The 21,816-nt window shown below is 35.9% G+C and overlaps 1 protein-coding gene across 1 annotated transcript in view; it reads left to right on the top strand.

Annotated features, from left to right (window-relative positions):
• BTAF1 (B-TFIID TATA-box binding protein associated factor 1) overlaps positions 1-21,816 on the top strand; it is a 105,940-nt gene that overhangs the window by 61,064 nt on the left and 23,060 nt on the right. The window contains 12 exon segments of the mRNA XM_023754837.1: positions 2,257-2,361; positions 3,464-3,556; positions 3,558-3,614; positions 3,912-4,054; positions 4,315-4,489; positions 6,413-6,616; positions 11,256-11,682; positions 12,792-12,982; positions 15,222-15,375; positions 15,790-15,899; positions 17,716-17,917; positions 19,141-19,289. Coding sequence (XP_023610605.1) covers positions 2,257-2,361; positions 3,464-3,556; positions 3,558-3,614; positions 3,912-4,054; positions 4,315-4,489; positions 6,413-6,616; positions 11,256-11,682; positions 12,792-12,982; positions 15,222-15,375; positions 15,790-15,899; positions 17,716-17,917; positions 19,141-19,289 — 2,010 coding nt within the window.

The raw sequence follows: 21,816 nt of genomic DNA, 5'->3' as shown, positions 1-21,816 counted from the left end.
GCCCCCCCCCCCCCCCTGGTTTATTGTGTTCATTATATACCACATGAGTGAGATCATGTGATATTTATCTTTCTCCGACTGGCTCATTTCACTTAGGAGAATCTACATTTTTTTAAATGCTAATTCCTGTGATGATATTGATCTATGTATTCTGGGATGGTATTTTTTTATTTGGTTGGATTTTTTGGTTTTGTTTTCTCTTCTTTAAATTTTATTTTTCTCTTTATTTTATTTATTAAGTTTACTTTTTAGAGCAGTTTTATGTTCACAGCATATACCTCCTCCCCACCATCAACATCCCACACCAGAGCGGTACATTTATTATAATCAGTGAGGCAACATTAACACATCATTATCAGTCAAAGTCTATAGTTTACATTAGGTTTCAGTCTTGATATTGTACATTCATTCTATGGGTTTTAACAAATATATAATGACATATCGTCATTGTATCATACAGAATAGTTTCTCTACTCTAAATTCTGCCACTCTCCACCCCCACTCCCCCTTCTCTACCTATTTATCCTTTCCTCCCCCCTCGTTATTTTTAATAAGTATAAAGTAGAATTTACTATAGTAATTAAGCGTGTAGCCTGAGAAGACTACTACAGTTTATATCACATTTATTGTTTATAAATATAGGAGAAACAATATTCCTCTATAGATACAGCTTTGGGATCTATAAGCAACTGTTTGGATTTCCAATGGGGTTGAGGGTGGTAAATATGATGGGGAAGAAATCATAAGAGAGAAGAGATTATAGAAGAGTAATATTAAATTATTTGCTTGCTGCTGTTATAGCTTTCCTAATTCTGTTGAGATTGTCCCTAATTCTGTCTGATGAGAAAAAGAGCTTCTCAGTTTCTCTTTCCCTTTCAATGAAAAGTAGTTAAGGCATAGCATATCAGTAAGTAGGCTACCCTAGCTGATGATTTTGTCGTCTGTTTTAAACATCTTTCAAACTACTTTGAGAACATATAATCCTGGTCCTATCTTTGTTATTAATTAGTTTTCCATTGGCTAGAAAATTATACATGCTAAGTTATGCATTATCCCTAGAACTTCTAGCTTCCTGAAATTTCAGTTTAAATTTTCAAATTTCTCTTCATACTCTTCCAAACAACATATGTTTGCTTTAAAAAATTATGGTGGGCCCTAGCTGGCTTGGCTCAGTGGATAGAGCATCAACCTGCGGACTGAAGGGTCACAGGTTCGATTCCAGTCAACGGCATATGCCTGGATTGAGGGCTCGATACCCAGTAGGGGGCGTGCAGGAGGCAGCCAATCAATGATTCTCTGTCATCATTGATGTTTCTGTCTCTCTCTCCCTCTCCCTTCCTCTCTGAAATAAATAAAAATATATAAATAAATAAATAAAATTATGGTGGAGTGTGGTGATAAATACTGTGAATTAGTTACTAGAATTTTTCGGTTGGTCAGTCTTATTCAGTGAGCTTGTACTTATTTGGACAATAGACATGTGAGATTCCTTTCTGAGAATCCTGGGCACACAATAGGTGTTTGGTTGAGCACTATTTGATTGCTTACTTTGGGTGAGCTTTTGAATTGTTGAAAAATTCCTTAGGTTGAGGTGCTAAATCTGGGCATAAGGGAATCACTGAACCCTCTGAAATTGGGAGCAAAATGTTACACCTAAATATGTATATAGCTGATTTTTCAAAGAAAGAGTGTGCATAGTTTTCATCAGATTTTCAAAGGGCTCCTGAACCAAAATAGTTTAAGAACCTCTGCCTTAATTTTATAGCGAACTCAAAGTAGAGTTTTCAAGATTGGTATCATCTTATAATTCTTTACTTGGATTATTGGTGAGCACAGCGGCAGAATTTGAATTCTGATCATCCAGCACAGCAGCAGAAATCTGATCATCTTTCAAATTTCCCTGACAAAGCAGTGATAAATAATGTAACCAAGGAGATGTTGCTGGTTAGAGCTTCCTTCCATGTGGAGGATGATTTCAACATTTTGAAGCAAAATTTAGTGTTGTTAATCATAGTCAGACTTCTCCAGTTTCCTAGCAATTATATGCTATTCAGTTTCTCCAGACTACTGGAATAGTAAATGTGGTGGTGGTGTTCTAAAATATTGTCAGAATTTATCACTAGTTGAACCTTTTTGATAAAGCTAAATAGTCTTTTTATGGTAATACTTGAGATTATTTGACTTATTTATAACTCTTCAGATAAGCTAATACCCATGAGTTATGTGCTAAAGCTTTGATTCTGTTTTTGTTTTCAGAACTCTTCATCTTGGCTTATACCTATTCTGCCTGATATGCTGCGACACATTTTTCAATTTTGTGTTTTAGAAAGCAGCCAGGAAATTCTGGACCTCATTCACAAGGTACCCAGTGAATATATCTGTACTCCTTTTCCTAGTAACTTGATAGTTTTAAAATTCTTTCATAATTGCTATACTGTTGTTGGTTAGAGGTTTTTAAGAAATTAGAAATCACCTAAGAGATTTGAAAAGTCTGGAGATCTGCAAGGTGAGACAAGGAAATAGGCTTCTTATGCAATATAATAGTTAAGTCTGACTGGCCATGCTTCTCTTTCTTATGTGACCTTCTGTGCAGGTATTTTAAGTTAAGTATTTTTCTGATAGCCTCAATATAGAAAATAAAATGAAGGAAAGACTGCTTTTCTCTATCACTCATTTTGCTATTTATCAGGATGCTTATTGATCTGCAAAGTATCTTTTGGGGATTTATTGGTGATCTGTAGAGTCTGATTGTCATAGTTTAGTACTTTCCTCCCTTACTTAGCAAGATTGGTTATATGTGTTGGAATGTTTAAAGAAGGACCATGTGATATATTTAATAACATTTATGGGAGGGGGGAATTGCACTATTGTACCTTTAAAGCCCATTAAATTAATCTTGAATTATTGGCTCATTGTTAACAGTGGTGTTATTTCTACCACTGTTATTTCATCCTGGTCGTTCCCATGTAATGTTAGTCACCAAGTAAGGAATCTTATGAATAAGTAAGCTCATGAATCAAGACTTATACTGTTCTTAATTTATACTAGGATATTATGATCTCAAAAGTTAGAGGATATTTATCATGAATTCTTATATCTCGAAGTGAGTTGAATGTGGGACTGTATTAGTATGGAACTTTGATATATGCAAAGGATTTCACTGACTTATTGAGATTTTGACAACTCATTATTTTTAGGGTATACTTTATTTTAAATGACTTTCATAAAATACTGAAAAATTTTTTAACTTTCTTTTTTATTACATTTTAAATGTACAAACCTACCAAAAAAACCCAAACATCCCAGTATTTTAAAAATAGGCCTCTATATTGAATTTTAAAATTAATTTATACTGTTTCTGATAATTTTTTTTTTCCAATTCGTTTTCCCTAACAATAAGTATTAGGATTTATTAGCCCTTACTAGAAAAATTTCACTTTCATGTTCCCCCTTCACTCTTGAGGTTTGGATGGAATTGTTGAGCAAGGCTTCAGTTCAGTATGTGGTAGCAGCTGCTTGTCCATGGATGGGTGCTTGGCTTTGCTTAATGATGCAACCCTTCACATTTACCTATTGATTTAAATATGTTGCTGGAAGTAAAAGCTAGAGCCAAGGTAAGTGAAAGGGACATACTATATTTGCATGTTTAGCTCATAATAATTAATATGGTAACCACATAGGAAATCTGTATTGTTTTATTATAAGTGTGATTTTATTAATTTAGCTTAATGGGAAATTATTTTATTAGGATCTTAACGAAGTGCATAGTAATTTTTATCCATTAAAATTTTGTGAAAAGAACTGTATTTTACTGAGATTATAACAAATGAAAATATTTTTGATGTTGCTATTAAACTTTAATGATTACTCTTTATTGTTTTATGGTTTTTGGTTTTTTTCATTCCCTCTAGGAAAAAACAGGTGGTAAGATACGCCAAGGCCAAAGCCAGAGTAAAGAAGTACTTCAGGAGTACATTGCAGGTGCAGACACCATTATGGAAGACCCTGCAACCAGGGATTTTGTGGTTATGCGGGCCAGAATGATGGCAGCCAAGTGAGTATACATAAATTCAAAAGTCATTTAACCCAAAGATTCCTCTAATGTGTCTGTTAATCCTTCCTCCATCACACTATTTACAAAGGAAAAAAAAAATAACATGTAAGAAAACTTAATTTTTTTGAAGTTTTAAATAGGATTTATATATTTTTGTGAAGGTAAGATTGGAGTTATGTCTTCTTGGTAAAAGTTAGCTTCAATAGGGGAAACTTTACCTCAAGTAACTTGTATAGTAACTTCTTTTTTCTCCCTTTTAGGTTGTTAGGAGCACTTTGTTGCTGTATTTGTGATCCAGGTGTAAATGTAGTAACCCAAGAAATTAAACCAGCTGAATCTCTTGGCCAGTTACTACTCTTCCATTTGAACTCCAAATCTGCCTTACAGAGAATTAGTGTTGCTTTGGTAATCTGTGAATGGGCTGCTTTACAAAAGGTAAGATTTTGCTCAAAAAGAAATTAAGTTACATTAAGTAAATTTTCAATAGCTGTTAGGATTATTTTCATTATATTTTATAAACAGAAAAGTGAAAATTTTCTCTGTATAAAAATCCAACAGTTACAGAAAAGTATTCCAGATTATATTGAAACATTGTTGGTCTCTCATTTGCCTTTAACCCTGGACTTTTTTCTTAGAATTCCTAGTCTTATACCTGAGACTACTAGTTATGCCTGTACTTAACATTTACTCTTAATCTACTATCTGTTAAGAAATATCCCTCCTCTCAGATGGCATGGCTCAGTGGTTGAGCATCAACCTGTGAACCAGGAGGTCAGGGTTCGATTCCAGGTCAGGACACATGCCTGGGTTGTGGGCTTGATCCCTGTGGTGTGGGGCAATGTGATTCTCTCTCATCACTGATGTTTCTATCTTTCTCTCCCTCTCCTTCCTCTCTGAAATCATTAAAAATATATTTTAGCCCTAACCGGTTTGGCTCAGTGGATAGAGCATTGGCCTGCGGACTCAAGGGTCACAGGTTCGATTCCGGTCAAGGGCATGTACCTTGGTTGTGGGCACATCCCCAGTGGGGAATGTGCAAGAGGCAGCTGATCAGTGTTTCTAACTCTCTATCCCTCTCTCTTCCTCTCTGTAAAAAATCAATAAAATATATTTAAATATATATATATATATATATATATATATATATATATATATATATATAAAAAAAAAGAAATGTCCCTCCTAATAAAACATGTGTATGTATGGAAGCAGTTTAGAAATTATTGGTCATTTATTCCTCTATATCTCTCTCACATATCACTGAAAACTACCAAAGATAAGAGGCTTTGAGTACTAGAGATCCATTTGTATGAGTAGTCTAGCAAGGGCAGAATTTTTGGTCACACAAAGAATTATCTCCACATTTAAGCCAAAAATCTTTGTTTCCAAATAATCCATACCATGTAGCCCCTTTAACTTCTAGTAAGATGTATGACTTTGTGTAAGAATTGCTTCTGTAAATTAAAGAAACTTCCTGCTGGCTTTGTTTATTCCGTTGACTGGAATTCTGGAAATTTAACTGTCTGCACTTGCTGTGAGAGTTGCTTATTACTGCCTCTTAGCATTTTGTCAGATCTGTGCCCAAAAGTAATTGAGCCATGCTTTATTGCAACTGAGACCCCAGTTTTGCTTCTGGAAAAAGCAAGGCTCATCTGTTTTTAGGCAGGACTCAATGTGCTGGAGAGGCAGTGATGCTGTGTTTTTGTGCCTCTCAGACTCAGCAGCAAGTGTTCACAGTTCGGTTTCTGGACCCTCACAGAGCTTCTCTGGATTTACTCTGTGAAGCCCAGGCTGATCACCCAGATCCCACAGAACCCCTCATGTCTTACCACTGAGGCCATTCCCCTTCTGGTTGGGGCAGGCAACAACCAGACAGAGTGGGAAGGGTTAGTTAAATTTGGGGGCAGGTAAGTAGCTTTTAAATTATATACCCATTTCTACAGTATGGCATGTGAAGCTATGGGTTCGACTGTTAAGATATCTAATAATGAGTTTTTAAATAACATTTTTTGTGCATGCTAAGTGTTCTTATCTGACTGATTTCTTTTTACAGTTATGTATTTTTAAATCTGTGCTATATAGATGTAAACTTAGAATAAATTCAGAGTAAAGTAACAGTAATTAGTTGGCAAATGTAATGGAACTTTAATAGTTCCATGTGCATGTTCTTTTCATTCATATTAAAAATTTAGAGTAGTTTGGGTGTGATACCTTTTCTCTGTGCAACTAACTGTTGTTTAGGAGATAACATAAATTGAAAATGAGGAATTTAGAACTTGGTAGTTTGCAGGCGAAAATTTATGCATCTTTAGAATTATGTTTATTTGCTCTGAATATTTGTTGTCTGTTATATTTTAGGAGTGTAAAGCTGTTACGCTAACTGTGCAGCCACGTTTACTTGATATCCTTTCAGAACACTTATATTATGATGAAATTGCCGTCCCATTCACACGAATGCAGAATGAGTGTAAACAGCTTATTTCATCTTTAGCTGATGCACATATTGAAGTTGGTAATAGAGTAAACAACAATGTTTTTACAATAGATCAAGCTAATGATCTGGTGAGTAAAGAAGTAACTTTCTTAATTTTAGATTGAGCATGAAATAAAACAATGATTTGTTGAATCTTTCTGTGGCTCGATATCCTGTCATTTCTATCCTTTGGAAAGGTTATTTCATTGTATTGACTTTTCTTAAAATAAGGGGATGGGGAAGGATTTTTTTTTTTTAAAGTTCAGATTCTGGCAAACCAATGCACCATTATTAGAAAAGCTATTACATTTTTTGTTGTTTCTGTGTCTTGCTTAAGACTGGCAGAGTATAGGAAAAAACTGCTTCTGTAAGTTCATGAGTATTTTTCCTTCCCCCTCCCAACTTATAATGAAAATATTCAAACATAAAACTTGATAAAATTACACAATGAACATTTCATATACACACCAACTAGGTTCTAAAGTTAACATTTTAGTAATTTTTCTTTATCACATGCGTATGCAACTAACTATCCCTTTATCTAGTCATCAGTCCATCTTATTATGCATTTTTAAGTTGCAGATATAAATACATTTCAGCATGTATGTCATTAACTAAAATTCAATATTTGATTGTTTGCTTTTTTGAGTTAAAATTTATATACTGTGAAATACACAAATCTAAATGGACCATTTGATGAATTTTAACAGATGCCTATACCTAGGAAACCCAGTTCCCTATCACCAGTTCTGAGTTAATCCCTTCCTTTTCCTGCCTTCACGTAGCCATTGTTTTGATTTTTTTGCCACCATAGATTACTTTCGCCCATTCTAGAATTTCATACAATTGGAATCATAGACTCGGTACTGATTGATATAAATATTTTTTTCAGCATGATGTTTTAAACATTCACTCATATGTATCAGTATTTCATTTTTTTATTACCAAGTTTTATTATAAATACTAGAAGCAAAAAAGTGCCATTTTTATTCACACTCACAAATTTTGTTAACATTTCCTTACAAAAAATTTCATATGCTTATCCTTTGTTTCCATTGCTCCAACTTAGTCAAAAGCCTTTATTACTAGAACCTGATTCACCTCTAAGCCTCCAGGCAAGTCTCTGTTTCATTTCATTCTGTATGCTATGCCAGACTAGTAAAATCCTCTAAGTGCCACTCTGAATGCATCCCTCCCCTGAAACATTATTTTCTTCTTCCTCAATTTGAGTTTTCTTTTCTTACTTTTAGTACCTTCTTTAAATTGCTCATCTCTTTCCTCCTTATTTCTCAGACTTCCTCCACTTAAACAATTTATTTTTTTATTTATTGATGAGAGAGAAAGAGAAAAACATTGATTCATTGTTCCACTTATTTATGCATTCATTGGTTGATTTTTGTACGTGCCCTGACTGAGTATCGAATCCGAAATCTTGGCATATCAGGACTACACTCTAACCCAGTGGTTCCCAAACTTATTTGGCCTACCGCCCCCTTTCCAGAAAAAATATTACTCAGCGCCCCCTGGAAATTAATTTTTTTTAAATTTTAATAGCAATTAAACAGAAAGATATATGTATTAATGTTTCTACCTTTTTCGTAAAATATAGTAAAGAAAGGTGTAAATTAGAAACATTGAAGTTTGAAATTATGAAACTATTTATTGAACTCAGAATAGAAAGGTAATCCAAAAAAAGTTAAAACAAATGCACCTGTGGCCATCACCGCCCCCCTGGATCGCTGCAGCGCCCACTTTGGGAATCACTGCTCTAACCAATTGAGCTACTTAGCCAGAGCCTTCCACTTCAACTCAGTTTTCCTCTTGCAGAAAAATACACCACACTCACTTTCTGTGTGTCACTCATTCTCACTCTGCCTGAGCTCCTGTTTCTTTTGCCAGGAATTTTCTACTCTCAATCCTCTATGCTTATCCCAATTTCATTTCTTGATATTCCTCCATCTGTACCCTGTGCTCAGGCCATGATAAACTGTTTTCAGTTCCTTAAACAACATCCAGCTTTTCACTCCCTAACACACTATTTTCAAAGATGTCCCTACAACTCCTGATGTACCCATTCTTAAGAAATTCAGCACAGGTATTAACCTCCTGGCAAGCCTCCACTATCCTGTCACCTAAGAAGAGTCAAGCAAACCGATGTGCTCCCACAGCAACTTGAACTTACCTTGGTTATATGTTACATTGCCTTAGTTGTTTACTTACATATCTATCTCCAACATTAGAGTCTGCATTTTTTTTGGATGTATGAAAACATCTTTTAGTATTACTCAATAAATATTTGTTAAATGAATGAATGAGTGAATTTGGGGTAATTGGAAAGCTTTCCCTTAGTTGCCTAGACAGAAACCTAGTTATTTAAGACAGTGTTTTAAAACTTTTAGCAGTGAAATCCTGTTTCAAATAAATTTTATGCAGAACTTGAATAAATAAAATAGACAGTGGTATGTGATCATGTTCCTTTGCAGTGAGCAGACTGACAAGGTCAAGCAGATATAGCTCAATTTAAAGTCTTTGGTATTTTATAATGATAAAAGAAGATCTATATGTGTGCCTACTTTGTTTTTCATAATAAGAAGCCAGCATTATCGGTTTTGTCCTTAGTGGAATTGATCATTTCTAAGTCTGAAAAATTAGGTTCTCCATTAAAAATAAGTTAGGTTCTTTAGTGTTGCAGGCTTTTCTGACCAATATTAATCAGGCTGGATCTATTTATGGAATCTCTTTATGATTGCAGTTACCTATCAAACAAGAAGACTAATTTCTTTTTATGTAAGCCATCACTCAGTCTTTAGATGGTAATTAAAAATGCTCACACAAAAACATGTATATAAATGTTCATAGCAATATTGTTCATAATAGCTAAAAGGTGGAAACAACCCAAATGTTCATAAACTAATGAATGGATAAATACAAGGTGGTATATCCATTTAGTGGGATATTATTTGACACAAAAAGGGAATGAAGTACTCATACATGCTATTACATTGGTGAATTGTGAAAGCGTTATGCTAAATGAAAGAAACTAGTCACTATAGGTTACATATTGTATTAGTCCATTCATATGAAATGTCCAGAATGGGTAAATCTGTAAAGATAGAAAGTGGATAAGTGGTTGCATAGGGCTGGGAGGAAAAGAGGAATGATTGCTAATAGGTATGAGTTTTATTTTGGGGATGATGAAAATGTTCTAAAATTGTGGCAATGATTACACAACTCTATGACTATAATCAAAACCATTGGATTGTATACTTTAAATGGGTGTATTTTTGTGAATTTTATGTATATATTTTTAAATATATTTTTATTGATTTCAGAGAGGAAGGGAGAAGGAGAGAGAGATAAAAACATCAATGATGAGAGAGAATCATTGATTCTCTTGCCCCACACAGGGGACCGAGCCTGCAACCCGGGCATGTGCTCTGACTGGGAATCAAACTGTGACCTCCTGGTTCATAGATCGATGCTCAACCACTGAGCCACGTGCCAGCTGGACATGTGAATTATATTTCAAGTAGAGGCCTGGTGCACAAATTCGTACACCGGAGCGGGGGTGTCCCTCAGCCCAGCCTGCACCCTCTTTAACCTGGGACCCCTTGGGGAATATCCGACTGCTGGTTTAGGCCCGATCCCTGTGAGATTGGGCCTAAACCAGCAGTCGGACATCCCTCTCACAATCCGGGACTGCTGGCTCCCAACCGCTAGCCTGCCTGCCTGCCTGATTGCCCCTAACTGCTTCTGCCTGCCAGCCTGATCACCCCCTAACCACTCCCCTGCCAGGCTGATTGACGCCTAACTGCTCCCCTGCTGGCCCAGTAGCCCTCAACTGCCCTCCTCTGCAGGCTTGATCACCCCCAACTGCCTTTCCTTGCCGGCCCAGTCAGCCCCGACTGCCCTTTCCCTGCCGGCCCAGTAACCCCAAACTGCCCTCCTCTGCTGGCTTGGTCGCCCGCACTGCCCCCCCTGCTGGCCTGGCCTCCTTAACTGCGCTTCCCGATGGGTGATTGCAACAACTGCCCTTCGCCCTGCTGGAATTTGTGGGGCTTTTGGGGACTGCCATCTTTTGAGGGGCGTGGGGAGGCAATTAAGGATATTTCCCTCCCTATTGGCTGTGGGCGCCGCCATCTTTTGAGGGCATGACAGGCAAAGTAGCATATTTCCCTCCTTATTGGGTGTGGGTGCTGACATCTTTAAGGGCAGGACAGTCAATTAGCATATTTCCTCATTAGTTGTGGGCGCCACCATCTTTGTGATGGCGTGAGGGTCAATTAGCATATTCCCTCTTTATTAGATAGGATGATGTTGTTAAAAAAGATGTACTGAGCAGTCTTTTAATGGGGTCTGATGCCACAGGTATATAGCTTTAGGCAGTTCTTGGTAATTAAAGAATTAATGTATTGTCTACACCCCCCACATACACCCCCATTATTTGGTTATTTTCACCAGAAGGGAGACCATCGACCTATAAACCAGATAGTCACTGTTCGATTCTTTTCAAGATACTGTGTCTTTCTTAAAGAATATAATGCTAATGTTAAAATAAAATGTAGTTGGAACTTTTTAGACATTTATTTAATCTATTGAATACTAAAATAATACTAGATAATGTGAAACTTCAAATTGAAACAGACAGCTTGCTGTCAGCCCTTTAGAATTTTATGGACTGTTTTGGGGTTGATATCATTAATTATTTTAATTTCTCTTTTTCAATAGGTTACTACTGTTTTTAATGAAGTCACGTCATCTTTTGAATTAAATCTTCAAGTGTCACAGCAGTTAGATAGTAAACGACAGCAGGTCCAAATGACAATTACAGAGACCAACCAAGAGTGGCAAGTGTTGCAGTTGAGAGTGCATACTTTTGCTGCATGTGCAGTTGTGAGCTTGCAGCAGCTTCCGGAGAAATTAAATCCTATCATAAAACCTTTAATGGAGACAATTAAAAAGGAAGAGAATACACTAGTGCAAAACTATGCGGCTCAGTCTATAGCCAAACTACTTCAGCAGTGCACAACGAGGACACCCTGTCCCAATTCAAAAATTATAAAAAACCTTTGTAGTTCACTTTGTGTGGACCCCTATCTAACTCCTTGTGTCACATGTCCAGTGCCAACACAAAGTGGCCAGGAAAATTCTAAAGGTATATATCTAAACTGTCATTTGGGGTAGAGAAATAATTAACCATTTAAATGTGTTTTCATTTACTTATAATTTAAGCACAAATTCCATTTTATGTTAGTGCTTTTTTCCATTTTGAGAGAATTTGCACATACTGCTAATAAAATCACAACCCTTTAAACTCAAATCAGCTATTCATAAAAGGTCTGATATTTAATATAAGATGACTGAAATCTAGGTGTTAACCCTTCTCTTTCAACATCATCAATATAGAATTTATTGTGAACTGGGGTTAGAATTTATTGTGAACTTTTATGGTATCAAATGTTAAATGAAAGTTCTTCCTATTAAAGTCTGATTTCTCTAATTTTGTACATCTTATGAAATAAATGAGCTCTATTACCTTTAGCAAATAATTACTAGCCAACTTTTCTGTTTTCATCTGGAGAATCTATATGGAAAACAAGAACTGCTCTCTCTAGGCTAGTCTCAAGGACCAGTGTTTTTTCACATGCCTTAGTCCTATGTGATTTACTTATTCCTTTTGATAAGATTTTGGGAAAGCAAAGGTAATAAATTTATAACTTTGGCACAATATAGGTCTTGAAAAGAAATCTGAACTGGAAGAGGAATGTGGTGGACATTTTGAATGTCAACATTATAAAAATGTGATAGGATAATTCCAATTGCCATCCCAACCCCAGTGTTATGTGAGGCACAGTATTTTGCAGGGTCAATGTTTCTGACCTAACTCTGGATATTTCTTATAGAGAGAACTTGCTTGCAATATGTTTTTAAAGTTTGTTTTTATGCCTAGAAAGAATCATTTAAAAAAATTAATATTCTTTACCTTGAAGGCCAGTTATTCTTGCATATGGTAGTTATTAACATGATCCTACAACCTTGATTTTATTAAGTATGAACCTATACAGATATCAAAACATTTAAATTAATGTTCTAAATTACTGAGAATTTTGTTGCCACTTCATTGTCTTAAGAAAATGTACTTGGCCTATAAAGATTGGAGGCTTCAAAGACATAGTTTTAAAATATGTTTTATTTTTTTAGCAGGATGCATTTGGTCACCTATATTATGCTTAAAGGATTATGTAACTTTTTTTTTCTTATTAGTATCCAGCTCCGAAAAAGATGGAATGCACCATACTGTCACCAAGCACAGAGGTATAATTACACTCTATAGGCATCAGAAAGCTGCTTTTGCAATCACAAGTAGACGAGGTCCTACCCCCAAAGCAGTAAAAGCTCAAATAGCAGATCTTCCTCCAGGAAATAGTGGAAATATCCTTATAGAACTTGATGAGGTAAATTCTTTTTTCTTTCAATACTCTGGTTTCTAAATGAATATCTTTCAGATTGATAGCGAAATTGTCAATTGTCATCTCACCTTCCAGGATTGTATTTTTATATTTTTAAGCAAAAGAACTGGGATTAATAACCATTTGGAGTACGCCAGCAACATGATTCAGAAAAACTGCAAATTTCTTCAAATTCTCATGCATCAAATTTTTACCTGCCTAACTTTATCTCCCTAAGCGAGATACTTTCTTGGTACATACATCTTCACAAATGTAAACTAATTCAGCTCCTATAGCAGTGACTGTAGAGTTGTTAAATAACAGTGAAAGCTAACTTTTCTCAGTCCTATCAGTGACAGGAATTATTGTTGATACTCAGAGGATAAATTGGTAAGTGTGAAATAATTGTCACCTATCTGACTTTTAGTCACCCTGGAATTTATTATATGTGTGAAGTGAGGGAGGGATCTAAATTTATTCTCCCGAATGAATAGCCAGTTATACCACTCTTGAATCCTTTCCTCCCTGATTCAAAATGGTACCCTCTGTTATATATCATGCTTCATATACACTATATGAAGATTTGTTTGGGTTTTCTATTCTTCTTCATTGGTCTACTTGTTCTGCAGTATAATATTTTTTAACCCTTTTCGGTCCAACGTAGAGGCTGACTTGACAGACCAGGTGCTAGGAGCAGGTCCAGCGTCGAGGCTGAGACACCACAAACCGGTTCAACATTCAATCCCGTCAATTAATTTGGACCAGACTGTTTAAATTCCAAAAATAAAATTGGACTGCAAAGGGTTAAAGATGATAAAAGTGGTTATTGAAAATCTTACAGTCACATTATTAATGAAATGAATGCTCTAGAGCTCTTTTGGTTGCAAAACAGGAACTTACCCAAATTCAGCAATAATCTATCAATACTAAAAGACATGTGTTTAATATATTTCTATAAAATATAGGCATATTAAGTTTTAAAATAAAAATCTTAGCTTATTGTCTGTTTCTTTTGAAATATTCTGTCTTGGCCAGTGTGTTGTCCCGTGCACTGAAGGGTCTTGGGTTCGATTCCCAGTTAGGCCACATACCCAGGTTGAGGGTTCAATCCCTGGTCACGGTGTGTATGGGAGGCAACTAATCAGTGTTCCTCTGTCATGTTGATGTTTCCCTCTCATTAATGAGAAACATATCCTCAAGATTAAAATAAAATATTCTATGAACGAAGCTTATTATATTCTTCCAATAATAATTGTAGTAAAAAATTTACTATGATTTTTATGCTTATACCTCTATAGTGTGTATAGTTCTTCCACTTAAAAATAACTTGTGCCCAGCTTGCATGGCTCAGTGGTTGAGTGTTGACCTATGAACCAGGAGTTCAGGGTTCAATTTCTGGTCAGGGCATATTCCTGAGTTGCTAGCTCAATCCCTAGTAGGGGGTGTGCAGGAGGCAGCTGATGAGTGATTCTCTTACATCATTGATGTTTCTATCTCTCCCTTTCCCTTCCTCTCTGATCTCAGTGTAAAAAAATAACTTGTAAAACATGTATCTTTCTGGGGCAACAGTTTTTTGTATTTAATTATAATAAAATTATTGCTAGGTGAGAAGTTACCTGTGGTTACATTAAATAGATGCTTTTATTCTATCCCTTAAACAAATATTAATAAGGACAGATCATTCTGTCTTCTAATCTTCTCTTTAGCAGATAAGTTTCTTTGGGGTAGGGAGAAGAAAAGTAGATCTTTTAGGACTATCTCTGAAAACAGCACATATTCTATTCCTTATCCCCAACCCAAAAAAGTATTTTGCTTTGGATGGAAGACATCTAGTTTGGATTTTATGCCACTGTAAATTTAATTATTAAAAAATATTTAGCCCTAGCCGGCTGGGTCAGTGGATAGAGCGTCAGCCTGTGGACTGAAGGGTCCCAGGTTCGATTCTGGCCAAGGGCACATGCCTGGGTTGAGGTCTCGATCCCCAGTAGGGGGCGTGCAGGAGGCAGCTGATCAGTGATTCTCTCTCATCGTTGATGTTTCTATCTCTCTCTCCTTCTCCCTTCCTCTCTGAAGTGAATAAAGAAATATATTTAAAATATATGTATTTATAGTTATAAATATATCCAATAATTGGTTAATGGTAACACTGAATTCTTAGGTGGTTACTTTTATGTTCTCTTAATGAAATTTCAAATGCATTATACTTTTTTGTGAAGTTCTGTTTAAAACTAACATTTAATTGTAGGCCCAGAAACCTTACCTGGTACAACGGAGAGGAGCTGAATTTGCCTTGACAACTATAGTGAAGCATTTTGGTGGTGAAATGGCCGTGAAATTGCCACATCTCTGGGATGCTATGGTTGGTCCATTGAGGAATACTATCGACATAAATAATTTTGGTGTGTACATATTTATCTGAGTTGGAATTTTGACTAATGTCAGTGTATATTTATTACATATATTCTTATAAAATAAAAACACCTATACCTGTTTATCTCAGACTTGCTGTTTTCAAATGGAAGGTTGGTAGAAGCATTTATTTTAATTTATTTTCATTTTGTATATTTTTTGCTTTTTTTTCTATTACATGTTTAGAAAGATATTTGAAATGGGTCAGTCATTATGTTAAACTTTTTTTAGTTGCTTTAAGTGTATCTTAGCACTTAAATTAAGGCATGGCATTTAATTTCACACTAAAAAGGCAAAATCGCTTTCCCATGGTAGCTGGGGAGATATTAAAATTTTATGTGGGCTCTAGATTTTGAAAAATTATTTACAAGGTGATATGCACTGAAATCAATGTATTTTAATAGATGGAAAGTCTCTCCTGGAAAACGGAGATGGCCCTGCTCAAGAATTGGTGAATTCTCTGCAAGTTTTTGAAACGGCAGCAGCATCGATGGATTCTGAGCTTCATCCTTTGGTAATTAACTAATGCAAGTGTAGTTTTCTTCTATTAAAACAAGTGGCTTTATATAAAAGTCTTATGGCTGGAAAAATGCAATTTGATGCCATCCCTAGTAATTGCATATTCTTTTATATGGTGTGTCTAGATTCCTTATTGACAGTACAATTCTTCTGGGATTTGAGGCAGAGTTGAGTGCATGAATGATAGGAAACCTACTCGGGGACCTTTGAATACAGGGCAGTAGGGACAGATCTCTGATGACACAGAAGTTGGATATAAACAGGAAAGAAAACTGCAGCCTATTCATTTTTACCACCTTAATAATATAGCTTTAAGAAAGGAAGAGCACAGGTAATAAAACTTTTTCTCAAGATAAGTGTAAAGGTAGAAGGAAGTTACCTGGACAAGATGAAATTAGTGGCAAAGACAGAACACTAATTTGAGTTTTTTGACTATTAAAAAATTTCTTATAAAATATTGGGACAGAGGGAGGAGGAAAATAGAGTTAATTACCTGACTTTTCCATAGAAGAAAGTATTTTTTTCCACAAAGCTGCAATAGGAAGCTCTCTGCAACTTACAGGGTGCTAACTCCAATTCTCTACTTACAGCTAATGGAAAAGGGAGAATCTAGGAGAGAGTAGACAAGAATGAACTTTTTCGCTCTGGCCGGCTTGGCTCAGTGGATAGAGCGTCGGCCTGCAGACTGAAGGGTCCCAGGTTCGATTCCGGCCAAGGGCACATGCCGGGGTTGCGGGCTCGGTCCCCAGTGGGGGGCATGCTGGAGGCAGCTGATCAATGATTCTCATCATTGATGTTTCTATCTCTCTCTCCTTCTCCCTTCCTCTCTGAAACTAATAAAGAAATATATTTTTTTAAAAAAAGAATGAACTTTTTCCTTTTATATAGTAATAAAGTATGTTCTTTTATTTGTTAAATTTCACTGATTTATCATTAGTAAAGAATCCATCCATATGCTGTTACCCTCCACGTTCAACAATATGCATTCACCTGAAATTAAAGGCTAGTCTGTTGAGCAGGTATCTGGCTTTCACCAACATCAATCCTGGCGTTCAGTGCGGCATGCATTTAATAATGGCATATCTTTTGCTGATGTGGTCATAACACTATGGTCTGCCAGGAAGTTAAAGTGGAAAATGCACTTATCAAAGTATGGTGCCTAGAACAAAATCAGGATCACTCAACCCAGTGAATAAAAAGTATGTGCTTAAACCTAAGCTAATGCTACAAGATTTGGAGGGGGTTGGTGATGTGTGGTGTCATTTTCCCAGCCTCAGTAGGAGAATCTTGCCAATACTTTTTGATGAGTTCCCCTATTAAATTTTTTTTTAAATATACATTTTTTCTTTATATTTTGAGAGAGAGGAAGGGAGAGGGAGAAAGAGAAACATTGATGTGATAGTGGAACATCAATCGGCTGCCTCCTGCACAACCACTGAGAATTGAGCCTGCAACTTGGGCATGTGCCCTGACCTGGAATCGAACCAGCAACTTTTTGGTGCACGGGATGAAACCCAACCAACTGAGCCAGGACTCCCCTGTTAATTTTTGAAATAATTGTATGCTCCCTAATAACTAAAAGAAGATATTGAGCAGGGAAGTTCTGCACCTTTTCTTTCTAAAAGAGTTATGCCTTAGTTTGGATTTACATTAGTTTCTTATTGAGGATATTTTGACAGTAATGGTTTGAGATATTCTTGGATTTAGAGTCACTTTGGCATTTGAGAACCTTTGAATATGGACTATTATAGTTATATTTTAAACAGTACATTTCCTAATGAGTATTCTTATTGTTTTAAACTTTTTTTTAGTTGGTACAGCATTTGCCTCATCTCTATATGTGCCTTCAGTACCCCAGCACTGCAGTGAGACACATGGCTGCTCGTTGTGTAGGAATCATGAGCAAAATCGCTACCATGGAAACAATGAATATTTTTTTGGAGAAAGTTCTTCCATGGCTGGGAGCAATTGATGACAATATCAAGCAAGAGGGTGCAATTGAAGCACTTGCCTGTATCCTTTTTTATTTTTACAAAATGTTCAGCAATTATATTTATTTTATTTAAGGATGACTAAAGTAAAATTGATTTATTCAAGTAAATTTGTTCCAAAAAGAAAACTACCTTTTTACATTCTATTTTGAAGAATTTTTTATTATAGTATAAATACATTAAAAATATATTTACATTTTATTGTGAAAATTTTTACACAGAAAGTTTGCAGAATTGCTATTTTAGGAAATCTTTTCAATAGGCAAAAATAATTTTATGTACTTTATGAACTATATATTTGGTTTATAATTAATACTTCATTAATATTAATCAGATATTAATAAGGTACTTCTTATATTATAAAACATTTTGTTGCCAGAGTTAGTTCATTACTTGGGTAGAATATGACTACATGTTCTAAATTACTGGGAATGTACAGGCAAAGCTCTTTGCTAAAAGGATATGGCATCTACTGACATTATTTAATTTGAAGTACCTGATATTTCTAAGAGCAAGAAAGATGAATGAAGATCAAATCAGTGGAAAGTCAGGTTCAGAAATGCTGAATATTGCAGGGGAACTAAATTTACTGGGCCTGTTATGTCCAATCTATGATTGTCAAGATCTTGATGGGAAGTTTAGAATTAATCATTGAGCATTGTGCTCCCTGCTTATAATGTAACTCACTTTATTTTGGAATTGGAAGTCTAGAAACTTGCTAGTATAGGAATGAAAAAATCTTATTAGTAAAACTTCCTCCAGCCAACCTCAGATGGAAACATGATTTTATATTCTTAATCATGAGAAAATTACATAATGTTTACAAAGAGCAACAGTGTGCAAATGCTGTTATAAGTGAATCATAGACCTTGAGGGACAGTCTAGTCCAGTGATGGCGAACCTATGACACGCATGTCAGGTGACACGGGAACTCATTTTCTTGGTTGATTTTTCTTTGTTAAATGGCATTTAAATATATAAAATAAATATCAAAAATATAAGTCTTTGTTTTACTATGGTTGCAAATATCAAAAAATTTCTATATGTGACACGGCACCAGAGTTAAGTTAGGGTTTTTCAAAATGCTGACATGCCGAGCTCAAAAGGTTCACCATCACTGGTCTAGTCCCTCGAAACACAGATGAGAAAATGAGGAACTGTCTTAGAAGTTACAATCTTGGTGTATCCGTTTGTTTGCAAAAACATTTAAGAATCATTTGGAAATTTCCTTAATAACTTACTCAGGTGTAATGGAACAACTGGATGTTGGTATTGTTCCATATATTGTCCTTTTAGTTGTGCCTGTGTTGGGAAGAATGAGCGATCAGACAGACAGTGTAAGATTCATGGCTACGCAGTGCTTTGCAACCCTAATTAGACTCATGCCACTTGAGGTAAGTAGAAGACACTTGGTTTATGGACTTACAGGATATGTCAAGTTTTAAAAAATAATGTTGAATATGTTTGTTATAAGCATTAAGAAATTTATACTTTAATGGGTAACTTTTTTAAACAAGAGTTTTAAGTAAAACTAAGGTTCCTAAAAGACTAATTCATTAATGCTGTTCTAGAAATAGTATTATTTATAAGTATCCCTATAACATCCATGTAAAAATTCTATGCTGAAGTTACATGAAAAGTAAATTTGAGAGATGGTAATTGAAAATGTAAAGCAATTGAAGTCTCTATGGGAGTATGGAGAAACAGACTAGAAGGACTGAAATTGGAGAATTTTGCAGTATATTCATGGGACAGAAATAATATATGTGGCCAATCAGGAAATAATGGCTTGAAGCAACGGAAGTACCAGAGCCCTGCCCACCAAGCCCCTTAATATATTTTGGTGGGATTTTTGTAAATAAGTAGATATGCAGTTCATTCATGTTATAATATGTATCAATACTTCAGTTTGTGTGTGAAAATAGCTACTTCAGAACCATTTGGAAATTTCCTTAATAACTTACTCAGGTGTGATGGAACAATTGGATATCAGCGTTATTCCATATATTGTCTGTGTATAAATGCTTCCTTTTTAATGGTTGAATAGTACTCCATTGTATGGACATACCACCATTTCTTTATTCATTCCGCAGTTGATAGACAGCTGGATTGTTACCAGCTTTTGGCTGTTACAAGTAATACTATGAACTTGCACTTATAAGTCCTTTTGTGGATGTGTGCTTTCATTTCTTTTGAGCAGATTGTTATCTAGGAATGGAATTACTGGGTCAATTCTTTTTTAAGAAACTGCCAAACCGTCTTCCAAAGTAACTGTACCATTTTACATGTCTACCAGCAAAGTATGAGCATAAGTTTGATACCCTCTTTCTTTGAAAATAGTTTGGCTAGATCTGGTAAAATTGAAGATTCCCATCCCAGTGACCCAGCAAAACCATCCTAGATATATACCCTAGAAAAATTCATAGACATATACCAAGGCACATCTTCAAGAACATTTACTAGTATTATAGCATTATTTATAGTAGTCTTTAACTGCTCAGTGTTCATTATCAGTAGACTAATGTTAACTAGATTATTATACTACAATAAGAATGAACAGTACAGATGGATAGTACAATATTAATGAATCCTTTTACATAAGATTCCCTTTTTTTTAAAAAATATATTTTATTGATTTTTTACAGAGAGGAAGGGAGAGAGATAGAGAGCCAGAAACATCGATGAGAGAGACACACCGATCAGCTGCCTCCTGCACACCCCCCACTGGGGATGTGCCCGCAACCAAGGCACATGCCCTTGACCGGAATCAAACCTGGGACCCTTCAGTCCACAGGCCGACGTTCTATCCACTGAGCCAAACCGGTTACGGCAAGATTCCCTTTTTTAATGTAGTTCAAAAATAGGCAAAAGATGCATACTTTAGATGATAAAGGTATAAGGAAAAGTAAGAAAATTGCCATGAAAGTTAATAAAGTGACTACCTCTTAGGGAAAGGAAAGTAATTATCACTGGGAAGAAACATATGGGATCTTCTAGGATATTGGCAGGGCTCTTTTTTTTATTGGGTAATGGTTATAAAAGTGTGTTTTTTATAATTTACTAGAGGCTTGGTGCACAAAATTCGTGCACAGGTGGGGTCCCTAGGCCTGGCCAGTGATCAGGGCCTATTGGGGCCATCTCGCCCATTCCCAATTGGGGCCAGGCCAGCTGGGGCCTGCCACCTGCTGCCTGCCAGCTGGAGTCTGCTGCCTGCCACCTGCTGGCCAGGGAAACAGACGGGGGTGGGGCCCACGGGATGTTTGCCGGCCACGGGGGAAGGACCAGGGAGGTTGGCTGACTGTGGGAGGTTGGCTGTGGGAGTGCACTGACCACCAGGGGGAAGCTTCTGCATTGAGCATCTGCCCCCTGGTGGTCAGTGCGCATCATAGTGACTGGTCGTTATGGTCATTTCAGTCATTCTGGTTCAGGTTGCTTAGGCTTTTATATATGTAGATTAAACTGTACATTTGTTTATATATTTTTATATCCAGAATTGTTTTCATCACCCACTTCCTAGGTCTTATTCATATCCTTAGATTCTTGGGCTTTGCATCATTTTATTTATAAATTAAATTGCTTATATTTAGTCCCCTTGGCCTGTTTTAGCTTTGGAATCCATGAGTGATGAGAAAATATCATGTCTTTTTTGAGCAAAGGAGTAGATAAAAGCAATGTTTTAGGAAAAGTAGTCTTAACAGCTAAAAGCAGTGTCTTGGGAAAATCAGTTTAATAGCTGTTTGAATGTGAATTAGAATGGAAGTGCCCCCAGATCCACTATGAGGTTATAAAGGATATAAACACTTAAAAAATAATAATACTTAAAATATTGGCAAGGAAAAGAGATACTGACTTTAGAAATGAGAAAAGTAAGGTTCCCTTTGATGTGAAAATTACAAAAATGTGATGCATATTTTGCTTCCA

This window comes from Myotis lucifugus, unplaced genomic scaffold, assembly GCF_000147115.1.
Source record: "Myotis lucifugus unplaced genomic scaffold, Myoluc2.0 scaffold_66, whole genome shotgun sequence".
Classification (NCBI taxonomy): Eukaryota; Metazoa; Chordata; class Mammalia; order Chiroptera; family Vespertilionidae; genus Myotis; species Myotis lucifugus.
The sequence above is the reverse complement of the archived record's forward strand: the minus strand, read 5'-3'. Positions and strand labels throughout refer to the sequence as shown.